Below are 12,441 nucleotides of genomic sequence, written 5' to 3'. Positions count from 1 at the left end.
TGATGAATACAAAGGAACATTTTAATGTTCCTTAAAATTATTCACAAACCAGCAAAACTTCATTCACCAAGGTCAGACTGCCTTACATTTCCTTCTTCAGTTCTTACACTTTCAAAGTTTCCTGTTGACAATTTATAATTTGCGCCTCACTTATCTTCTCACCTCTCCAATGAGCCCTTGCCATAGCCCTTAAGACACAACCATTGGCCTTAATTTCCCTCTTCAAATCCTCCCTTTTGTCTTAGAGTAGAAACTCAACACTTCTCGTCTCCTTACCTTTGGTTTACTCTCATCTATCTAATAGCCATAAGGCAAAATGAACCACATAAGATTTAGTCTAGATTCTGTTATAATGTTTAATTCTTACCATCAATTGCAAACTTGATCATTTTAATAGATTAAATGTTAGTTATATCATCTTCCAAGCTTTGACATTGTGGGAAAAGCTTCTATTTATTATGAATTTTTACAAACATAAGCTAGTAAATGGTCACCACAAAGAACAGGTGTACAATGCTCAAGCATAACTATTTGGTAAAATTATGGAAGAAATAGCCCCAGATGAGCAGTGAATTTGAGGAAGGGACATCTGTTTGAAGTAACACAAGTTGGTGTGCTGTAATCAGAGAAGCTTTGACTTATGAAGAGTTATGTAATAATGTAGAATGACCTGGTATTTCCCACGTGCATAGAGGAGCATTACAGGTGTCATCTGCTTTCCTGAAGTTTGTATCATGGAAAAAAGCCAACATTAGTATAGTAATAGCTTTTGTTTTCACAAAAGCAGAAGTCCTCTTCAGATTTATTTCCATTAGTGAAAACAAGCCCAAATGTAGGTCTTTTGTTTAAAAAAAAAAAAAAAGTGGTGTAATGCCAACTTTTGGAAAGTTAGGAAATCCTGTACTTTTGAAATAGATTGTTATGCCTATGACAAAGTCAGTTTCATCCAAGTAACATATTTATAAAGAATTTAGTAAAGTAGCAGTGAGACTCTGCAGAAACACATACTATAGAATCATCAAATCAAGGATTTATAGATGTTCTCTCCATTGCATATCCTGAATCTAGGCACATGAATGTTGAAGCCTTAATAAAATATATTAAAAATTATTAAAAGCATCAGCAGAGGTACTAGCCATGTTTTACATACTCAATGAGTGTTAGTTTCTGAGCTTTAGTTTTTCTGTCAATGATCTGCAAAATTTGTTAATTTTCTTTCATGTTTTATGGTAGATATAATCCTGTATAATTATATAAATCCTCACTTTCTTGGCATGATGAACAGCCTAAGTTACTCTCCTCTTCAACAAACTCCTTATGGCATTTTTCACCTCAGTGTTTCTCACTGTGTAAATGATAGGATTTAACATGGAAGTGAGGATTGCAAAGAACACAGTTACCAATTTGTCCACAGAGTAGGTGGTCACAGGACGCATGTAGGTGAATATACAAGGCACAAAAAAAAAAATCACCACTACTGCAAAGTGGGAGCCACATGTAGAGAGGGCCTTGAGCCGTCCTTCAGAGCCGTAGGACTTCAAGGAGCTCAGGATGACTATGTAGGAGATGAGTAACATGGAAAAAATGAGTAAGCACGTGCCCCAACTGTTCACTGCCACCACCACTCCAAGCCTGTAGGTGTCACTGCAGGCAAGCCTCAACAGAGGAAAGAGATCGCACATGAAGTGGTCAATGACATTGGGACCACAGAAGGGCAAGTTGACCATGAGAAGAATCTGCACAGTGGTATGTAGGATTCCCCCAATCCAGTCCACCACCACCAGGAGCTGGCAGAGTCCCTGTTGCATGATGGTCATGTAGTACAGAGGCTTGCAGATGGCCACATAGGGGTCATAAACCATGATAATGAGGAGGATAATTTCTGATCCTCCCAGGAAATGTTCTACAAAGAGCTGAATCAGGCAGCCACCCCAGGAGGTGGTTTTCCTCTGGTACAGTAAGTCAATGAACATTTTGGGAGTGGTGACAGATGTGTAGGGAGCATCTATGAAGGTAAGTAAGTGAGAAAGAAGTACATGGGAGCTGAAAGTGCAGGGCTGAGGGAGATGGTGATGACCATGAGCAGACTGGCCAACACGGTAAATAGGAAAATGAGGAAAAAGACAACGAAGGGTATTTTCTGCAAGTGTGGATTCTGTGTGAGTCCCAAGAGAACAAATTCAGTCACATTGTTGGGAGGCATAAGGAGGTCCATTCAGCAAGTAACACCTTCTTGGGGCCTGAATACCTAGAAAGAGATAAAGAGTGATACCCATTAATCATGAAAGTATCATGGTTTGAATTTCTTGGTACAAAACCAGAGCAGTCACTGTACCTGTGGAACATTTCTTTGCCTCAGTGCTTGTTTCAATTCTCTCTTACGTCCTCCATGATGTTTCCATCTCTTCAGACACCCAGTACCTGTCACCTGTATAACATCAATAGGGCAACTTTTGATGAGTCATTTACTGAGAAAACCCTGGGCTGTCCTCGTGAGATCTGGATTCTCCTTCTGGCTCCAGCACCATGTGACTCTGCTAACTCATGTCTGTGTCCCATGATTCTGAGCCCTCCTCTGTGTCTGTGAAGTTAGAAACTGTTATTCTCAGATGGATCTTGTAAGCTGAAAGGTGCAGCACACAGGAAAGAGGTATCCCCTCTTCCATGAGAATTCACACTTGAACCCTCATCTCTAACTGTGGGAAGAAAGACATAATGAATACATATCTCCCATAAGCAGGCAATTTAGGGAAATATATGTATATAGTTGGCAACATGCTCTCCCTGGTACCTACCAGAACACATAAGCTATTCAGGTGTATTTCCCCACTACACCTACCACAGTGCCTAGCATAATGTCTGCCCTGCCTGAAACCTGTTAGGTGATGATGAAGTGCTTGGTGAATTACCATTCTCCATGGGTGAGAATATTCCTGCTTCCCCACACCATAAATGTACCAGGAATTCAAGTGTTCTCACCCTCCTGCTCTGTTTATCATTGCTCTCTACTTTATGAGAAACATAAGTAAACTTGTGAAAGGAAGCTGCATTCCAGGTTAATAATTTCTGGCATACTTTATAAGGTAAGTATCAAATAATTATTACCTATAGGAAAGAGTATATTACTGGGTCATTTTACTTTCAAGGTAATTATAGTATTTGTTAATTAATTTTTATAATTCTTCAAAATTCTGTTCCACATACAATTTTACATAGTCACATTCAGTAAATTTACAGCTTTTGTAGAACTGGATTGAAAAAAACATCTTGCATAGGTGTTCAATACAATAGGATCTATCAAGCAAAGGAAATCCTTATTTCCAAAGTTTTAAAAATAGAAATTTAATGTGGAAAATAGAAGGAAATAGTCTGCTGGATAAGATGAAGTACTATATATAGAGAGAGACAAACACACATAAACTCTAGTACTTACTATAAATACTTACTACAAATTCATTCATTCAACAAATCTTAATTGGATACTGACTGTGTATGTCAATGTATGTGTGTTCACATAAAGTTACAAAAAGTGTCTCTGTGAAGTGCCTTTAGTAATCACTTCCCTGACATTTTATTATCAAAAAGCAGCAGCTCATCCCTTCATGATCTAAATGACCTTCCCACCACTTTATGTTTCTGCTGCAGACATTCTCCAGCCTTCTTCTCCTGTCTTCCCATACCATCCATCATTTGTCATTCCTGATTGTAGGACACTGCATTACTAATAGAATAGAAATGTGAGGACATAAATTTCCCAAAGAAAAGAGAAAACATAAATATAATAAAATATATTCTCCAAAAACTATTCCTTAAAAAAAAGATAAGTGGATAAAGAGCTTTATCTTCAAATTATCCAAGATGAAAATTGTACACACATGTAGAAAAAAGGGCAGCAGCTTCATTGCATTCCCTTATTCTCAGGTTGACTCCCCCAGCAGATGAGAAAAGAGTTTACATAAAGTAAGAATTAGACATAATTAATAAAACTGACTTAGACATAACTATGAAAAAACAGAAATTAATTCATCTTTTTCCTATGACTCCACAATACTCTTTCTAGGAATAAACCCTAAAGGAAAACATTTTTTAAAGGGAAAAATAATTTTTTAAAATATGTTCAACAAAATTATTGAGAGCTGTGGAAAATTTAGAAACTACATGGAATGTTCAATATTAGAGAAATGGATAATTAAAGTATACTGCATCTCTTTGAATAATGTGTAGTTTTAAACACAGGTGTTAAATACATATCAATGAGAAAAAAATACCTCAAAATATTTTTACTGCCAAGTTGGTAATATTATAGTTAATTCTAACTTTCTTAATGCTTGAAAAGAGATTTATAGTTTAGATTTGTGGGGGTTATATGATTTGTAAAATCCATTACAGCTCTATGACTATACAATTTCCTGGAAAAAAAAAATCTCACCTATGATGTTGTCTGACATAGCTCCATGGCCAGGGCCCCAGGAAGCTGATAGTTCACCAAGAAAGTTGTGAAGTAGAAAATGCCAACTAGCTCATCTCTAACAAGTGTGTTTGCTGATATATAAGTGGCACCTGGATAAGACCTTTCTCTTGAGCCTTAAAAGTGCTACCACATATTCCATTTGTAGTCAAATTCTATGATGTTTCTTAGTTGTGGCTAATAGGACCTCAGGAGTATTTCACCATCATTAGCAGATCTTGCCAACAACACAATTATCTCAAGAAAGGAAACTGATTTCAGAGAACTCTTATAGTATTCCTCTTTAATTCTGAGTTTCACCCTTAAGTCTACATTAAAACAAAACACTATGACAAGAGAAAAACAAGTTAATTACTTATATACTTTGCTATTTGATAGTAAATGATCTTAAATATGGAGTCTAAATATTTAATATTACATAAATTAAACACTTAGGTGGATAACTATCTGATTTTTAAATTTTTATTATAATATTTAATTTTTAAGTGACCTACCATTCATGGTAACCATAATTTTTAAGTATTATGTTAAGATTAAGTGATAATTATGAACCCTATTATAATATTAGCACTTCACAGCAGATGAAATGTACAGCATTTCTTCAAAGTAGTTGTTTCATGTGCCAATTCTGGAATTAGATTCTCATGACAATGATAAAAATAATTCCATTCTCCAATTATATTCAGAGGTGGTAAAATGGATTTATTTCAGTTATTTAAATTTGATCTCATAATATCCCTATGGAGTAGAAAAAAAGTAAGCATCAATATTCACAATTTATAACAAGGAAATAGAAGACAGAATCAGAATGCCATTTGCCAAGGCAAAATAAGACGCTAGGCCCGTAAATTCTGGGCCAGGATCCTTATCTTTAAGTTATTGTTTTACAAGTGGTATGACGTGTTTATGCTGCCACCAACGTGAGGCATATTATAATTATTTACCAAAAGAAATAAATATTGATCTTTGAAATTATTTTAATCAATTCAATTCAATTCATTAATTTCCCCATTTACCATAATGACCATATGTTCAAATATGCTTGCTTTCATAAAAAGAAAAACAAATTGAACATAACTTTGGATTGGCTACAGAGAATGTGGTCATTATAAGCAGCACGTGTTATGAAGGAAAAGCACTTAAGAAAACTGAAACTACATGACCAGACCTATTTTGACTGGACACATTAATATTATAGGGCCATAATAATATCTGTGATGGCAGATGCCAAAGACGGTTTGAATGAAGATTTGAAACTATCTAGAGGGTTATAAGGAATATGGTTTTCCTTCAGTGTCATCATGAAAATGTCTTGAACTTGTCTTTCAACTCTGGAATGAAACCCAGAATCAGATCGGAGAGTTAGCATGTACAAAGTCATCATTCCCAACCTCATAAAAGCTTGACATCTACTCATAATGGCCCATTAAGTGGTCACCAGCCTCACTTAAACAGTTACTGTACTGGGTAGAGGGATTGCTTTAGAAACCCAGACCCTGTCTAGCCTAGCTCCCCAAGCTCCAGAGAGTAGCATGGAATGGAAAGAGAACATAGTTAGGTCTAAATCAGTGAAGGTTGTTCATGAAAATCATTTTCAAAAGAAGAGTCCCTGGAGCCACACCAGGAAAGTCTTTTCCAAAATACAAATCCAAGGACAGAGGGGTTTAGAACTCCAGAAAGACAGCAACACAGATTTTCAAACTTGAAGAAGGGTAAATCCAAATGAAAGCATCAGAAAATATATATGGATCTTATCACAGCTGATCAGAAATTAGGTGAGGAATAGTTTGACCTTCGATAGGTTTGGGGACTAATTTCACAAAAACCAAATATCCACCGAAGTGTTCTTAAAACAGCTTCATGCATTTCACTAGGTAGAAGAGCATGTTCTCAAAATAAAGAGGCACTCAAGAGCAGGGCTCACGTTGCCTTAGTCCAACCCAGAGAAAATTTTATCCCAAAAGGATATCTCTGCAGTTGTTTACCAGGAATAGAAAAGTTTGGGGAGGTGGACTATGGTCTCAGAACTCTTCCAATTTTACTTCTAATTAAAGTAGAAGCATATATAATGATATTTATGATAATAAAATGTTGACATGAGCAGAATCACAGAACTTGGGAGCATCTTCCAACTTACCTAAGTAAACTACTTATAGAAATGCAGAAATCATGTAAAGGTTATGGAATATGATGATGGCATACTGTGACATAAAACCCATATCTCCTGATTCTGAAGCTAGTTTTCTTATTCTCCATCATGTTTTCACAACCCTAATATGTTTGCTAAATATTGTTGCATCATGGAGTCCACTGAATTCTTCAACAAAACATGGTACTCATGAAGTGGGAAGCTGAATCTTTCTGTTAAAAAAGGAAACTGTGAGTATATCTATGACATATACACATGTGTATTTTGGTAGCATACTTCATTTTTGAAAAGATTCAAAATTAATTCACAACAAAGCCTTATAATTTAGGTAAGTTTTTAGCTGAGAAATATTTTCTTGATGAACTGGAATAATTAATCCTCTGTATTAACAGGTAAAGACAACATCAATAGTATGGCGATGAGAAATTTACATTTGGGTTTCAGATAAGTTCAAAGCTTTTTAATAACATAAAATATTTTCTTTCATGGTGTATAAGAGAAGAAATATGCTACTTTTTTATTGTATAAAAAGAACAAACTTTTGAAGATACCTAATTCAGCTTCTTACAAAGATATTCAAATCCTTCTTCAACATCTTCTGACAATTGGTCCCCAAGCTTCTGTTGGAGGACATGCAGGCACAAGGAGCTCCCTAGTATCTGAAACACTGTGTTAAATTAGACATTAGGCTTATGGATATACCAACTGTACAAAATAGAAAGTTAAGAGATAGAGTAATAGATATATAGAATTTTTATATAGTGGTATTGTAAGGTACTGTAAACAGAGTGACTATTCAATAAATATACTGGGAAGTTTTATTTATCCAAATGATAAGCAAGGAAAGTGTATTTCCTACTCACACCATAGCTGAAAATGTATATCTCATGTGAGTTAGAAACGTGAATGTAAAAGGAAAAACTTTATAAATTTAAAGAGAATTATCTTTTTAAATGCACAGCATGGAAGGACTTTGAGAAGTACATGCAGAGATCTTTCATCATGATTCCAGCTTCCTCGTCTCTGCATCATAGCGTAGGTGGGGAGTCCTTGATCTTAACCTCATTCACTCCAGTAGTCAGGTGTCAGCTCCTTCAATTCTAATATTTTTGAAATATTTAAATCACTGTATTAGATGTCCTTCAGATTAAATTTCTAGAGTACTTTTTATTTCCTTCACTGAAGAATAAATGAAACTTTATTCGATAATGTGTCTGGCATTTATTTAATATTTGTCAAATACGTGGAGGCATTAATGTTGCTAAGTACACTAAATGAATCAAATTACAAATTGAGAAAAGGATGAAGACATATTTTATGCCTTAGTATCTATGTTGTGGGTTGAATCTATCCAGAAACATGTAACACCAGAGCCTTAAAAAAATTATGTCTGTATATAGCATTTGATCCCCAAAAGTGCTATAGAGCAATTGTAAGCAGAAAGACGCCTTTGATTCATCAGTGAAGTCAAGAATGTATAGTTTATGGAGAATGAGAAAAACATTGTGTAAAACAAGATCATCTGTACCCTAAATTTTAAACATGTGTTGCATTTAAAAAGGAAACCCTGAACCCAGACAGTTTAATTTAATGTAGGCAGACTCTGGAGCTATATGTGATATGAATGACTTAAGTATGTATTTCAACTATTGGAGGAGGCCTGTTGATCCAGATGCAAAGAACTGGGTTGAATAATTTAATTTTTTAGTCCAAAGTGTATCAGAATGTACAAAATCAACCATATGCTACCATCACAGTATAAATTTAACAAAGTTGATTTCTTATGGATTTATCCTCAGCTATGATCATGTGCTGTGAAATTTTAAATTACTTAATTTGACCAGGACATTTATTTTTACTGTTAGATTAACATTTTTTAGCCATTAGAATTTTTAATTTAAAAATTTCATTCTCTTTGACAAAAATGGGGCAAGTTCTATTTGGTCATATTGTTCTGTACCAGGGCAGTGTTTGCTCCAGAAAAAGAAGTTGAAGTAAAACCAAAAAACTTTTGTCACTAAAGAATCTTAATACAGTATGATTATTGATTGTACTAAATATGCCACACTGATGAGGGAAGTTGAGAGTAGGGGAGAATGTATGTGTGGGTGGAGAGGGCTATATGCAAACTCTGTATTTTCTGCTCAATTCTGTTGTGAACCTGAAACTGCTCTAAAAGAATAAAGTCTATTAGAAAAAATGGGCAGTATAACAACAACCAGAAAAAAAATACAGTATGATTACATATTACAAGAGATTACATTACAAGAAATTAAACCTATGCAATTCATTTGGTCTCTAAGGACTATAAAACATTCCATTTAGATAAAGATTAATTTTATAGCTGTTTCAGGAATAAGTAGTCTACATAACCCAAAGGAAATGATTTTTTAAGTGCAATCATTGATAATGAAAGCATTTGTCGATTCTGTAATAGAATGAATATATGTTCTTCATGAAGGATACAGCCCTCTTCCTGCTAAGGTTACATTTTTATTCCAAAGTTTCCTCATAGCATTCTTCATTTCTGCATTTCTCAGGGTGTAGATTAAGGGGTTCAACATGGGAGTTAAGAAAGTTAAAACCACAGTCATGAATTTATCCATGGGAAGGGTAGAACTAGGCCTTGCATACAGGAAGATACAAGGAACAAAGAATAAAATGACCACTGTCATGTGGGATGCACAGGTGTAGAAAGCTTTGGGATTTCCTCCCACACCATGCACCTTAAGGGAGTGTAATATGACCCCATAGGAAACTAAGAGAGTGAAGAAGACAACAGTGCAGATTGCCCCTCCATTAGCTATCATGGAGAGTCCAATGAGGTGGGTGTTGGTGCAAGCAAGTTTCAATAAGGGGTACATATCACACAGGAAATTGTCAATGACATTGGGGCCACAGAAAGGGAGCTGATAAATGAAGAGAAATTGAACCAATGAGTGCAGAAAGCCTCCAGTCGAGGCCAGCAGCAGCATGAGAACACATATCCGCCTGTTCATGATGATCAAATAATGAAGAGGGTTACAGATGGCTACATATCTGTCATAGGCCATCACCACCAGAAGAATGACTTCAACACCAGGAAACAGATGATCTATAAAGACTTGAGTCATACAAGCCTGGAAGGAAATAGTCTTTTTATCATGAAGCAAGTCAGTGATCATTTTGGGAGCAATGGCAGTAGAATAGACAGTATCTATAAATGATAAATAAGCCAGAAAAAAGTACATGGGGGAACCCAGGGACTGGCTGGCCACGATGGTCACCATGATAAGCAGGTTGCCCACTATGGTCACGAGGTAGATGAGTAAGAAGGGGACAAATAGAACTTTTTGCATCTCAGGGTTCTGTGTGAGCCCCAGCAGGATGAACTCAGTCACATTGTTCCTATTTTCCATGGTGATCCAAAGGTGTTGATCGGGTGTCAGATTCTGCAAACAAAAGGGCCAACAATGACTTGGAGAGGATTGCAAGCTTTCTGTCAAAATGGTGATGTCTTACTGCAGTGTTTGCTCCATGAGGGCTCACACAGAGTAACTCTTTAGAAAGTGAGACTTTGGAATCTCCTCCCACAAGCACTCCATCCAATATCACAAATTCCTTGCTTCAACTGCAGTGATGAGATGTCAGTATTCTAACTGGGAGGCATATGTGAGTGGGCATATCTGAGAGATGATCTACCAAACAATAAGAAAGCTGTTTTCTCCAGAATCTCTCTCACAGAGATGGCATTTTTTTTATTTTATTTTAATTGAAGTTTGGTGATTTTACAATATTGTATTAGTTTCTGGTGTGGAGTGATTCAGTCATACATATACAAACATACACATATTATTTTTCATATTCTTTTTCACTATAGGTTATTACAAGCTAATGAATATAGTCCTCTTTTATCTAAATTTTTATTGAAGTATAGTTGGTTTACAACATCGTGTCAATTTCTGGTGTACAGCATAAGGACTTTGTTGTTCATCTATGTTATATATATAATAGTTTGTGTCTGCTAATCCCAAACTTCTAATTTATCACCCCCAACCCTTTTCCCCTTTGGTAGCCATAAATTTGTTTTCTATGTCTGTGAATCTGTTTCTGTTTTGTAAATAAGTTCATTTATGGCATTTCTTTTTTTTAGATTCCACCATAAGTGATACCATTCAAAGACTTCATTTTTGACTTTATATGTCATTTCTTTTTTCCCTGAGTGTGTTTTGGCCTCTGAAGTCCTGCATGGGAACAATCCCATTCCTAATACCTTCACTTACATATTTATGTAAAGCAACGCCCAGGCATGTAGCATAGAATCACAGGCTGCTGTTTAGATGGATGATGTTCTGAGTTACTACAAGCTCCAGAAACAGGGGAAAAAGTCACCCATGTCAGTGAAGAACCAGGCACATCATGAGTGCTCATTAAATGCTTATTAACCTCTATTTAAGTAAAATGAATTTCAAAACTATAAGAGAGCAACTGAGCAGAGATAAATGTATAAAATTCTTCCCACCCAATAAAGTACAATGAAAGCAATATTTTATTTAAAAATACACACACACACACAATCTAAACTGACATTAATTGCAAATTAAATTATTGGAAGAAAAAAACAGACAATAAAAATCTCAGTGAATGGGTACTACACAGACATTTTCCCTACTTTCCAAAAGTGTTTAGAATTAATTATTGCTAGCAACAGCTCAATTAAGAGTGCCAAAATAAAAATTTTAGGCAGAAACATAGTCTAGTGGAAAGAATTGTATACCCAAAATCTACAAATATTTAATTTTGCTCAGGCATCTTGGAAAAATCACGTCCCAACTCCTATTCTTATTGAAAGGTGATAGTCTTTCCAGATGTGTGAGTTTCTGAATTCTTGTCATTGAAACCTTTATCCTAAGTGGCATGTGAACATTTTTGCTGGTAGTCCACCTTTATATTAACCAGGGTGAGTTAGTATGTATTAAAGGTTATTTGGCTATTAAAGTAATGAGTAGATTAGACTAGTTATTTTGTTCATTTTTTAAATTCTTGGTTATCTGAGGCTGTGTGGAATACAGGCCATTCATTCTCACTTGTGGAAAATAAAACTTTGTGGGGTCTTTCAGATATGATCCAGGGAAAATTTTACATGTAATGTGAAGGTTACTTCATTTTGGCAAAATTATTTTAAATGTGCCCCTTTGCAGTGTCAATTTACAGGCTGTCATTTGTGGAGGGCAGGAGATTTGTGCCTCTGGCAAGCCAATTTGTACTCGAACATCAGAGAGAGAATAAAAGTGTAGGAGACAAAAAATGCAACATTACTGAGAAAAGGCAGATTGGAAATGGCAAAGATCTTAAGCGGAATAAAATAAGCTTTGAAATTGGTCAACAGTTTGAGTTGGGGGAACTTGCTGAGTTGGGACTAGAGGAATTTCAGATTTCCTGAGCTGTAGATTCATATATGGATTAGAGGGTAACTCAGAATTAGCTCCAGGATTTGCCTCTCAGAATCTTTATACTTCCGGATCAAAGGAAAATGAGAAAATCAAATTCTCAACTTTAAGATGCATGAGTATGAGCTATCAGTTGCCTAAAGGAGTTCCATCTTCAGGGCTCTGGATGTGCATTTCTTATGCACCTAAATATCTCCACTCACAATTAGCAAGCTGTACCTGCATTTATGATGAAAGTTGAATACCCGCCTTCCATAGGAATTGTCCGAGCATGCAACAGATAATGTCTAGTAGCAGAGCCTAACTCTTTGACATGTAAGTACTTACAACACTTATGTGTTTATAGCTGGTTTTCTACCATCATATGTCAGGTCTGTTGGGATGGTAAACATGTG

General features: G+C 35.7%; 2 protein-coding genes across 2 annotated transcripts; both read right to left on the bottom strand.

The window, feature by feature from the left end:
* Window positions 1-1,286: 1,286 nt before the first annotated feature.
* Window positions 1,287-2,215, bottom strand: LOC141576194 (olfactory receptor 4C3D-like). Its single transcript, XM_074358660.1, is given in 2 exon segments — window positions 1,287-2,014; window positions 2,017-2,215. Coding segments are annotated over 2 exon segments (927 nt in total).
* A 6,855-nt stretch (window positions 2,216-9,070) lies between these two features.
* Window positions 9,071-10,015, bottom strand: LOC141576143 (olfactory receptor 4A15-like). Its single transcript, XM_074358624.1, has one exon. The coding sequence runs from the start codon at window positions 10,013-10,015 to the stop codon at window positions 9,071-9,073; it is 945 nt and encodes a 314-aa protein (XP_074214725.1).
* Window positions 10,016-12,441: the final 2,426 nt, after the last annotated feature.

This window comes from Camelus bactrianus, chromosome 36, assembly GCF_048773025.1.
Source record: "Camelus bactrianus isolate YW-2024 breed Bactrian camel chromosome 36, ASM4877302v1, whole genome shotgun sequence".
Classification (NCBI taxonomy): domain Eukaryota; kingdom Metazoa; phylum Chordata; class Mammalia; order Artiodactyla; family Camelidae; genus Camelus; species Camelus bactrianus.
Note: the sequence above shows the minus strand (reverse complement) of the source record. Positions and strands in the feature narration are given on the sequence as shown.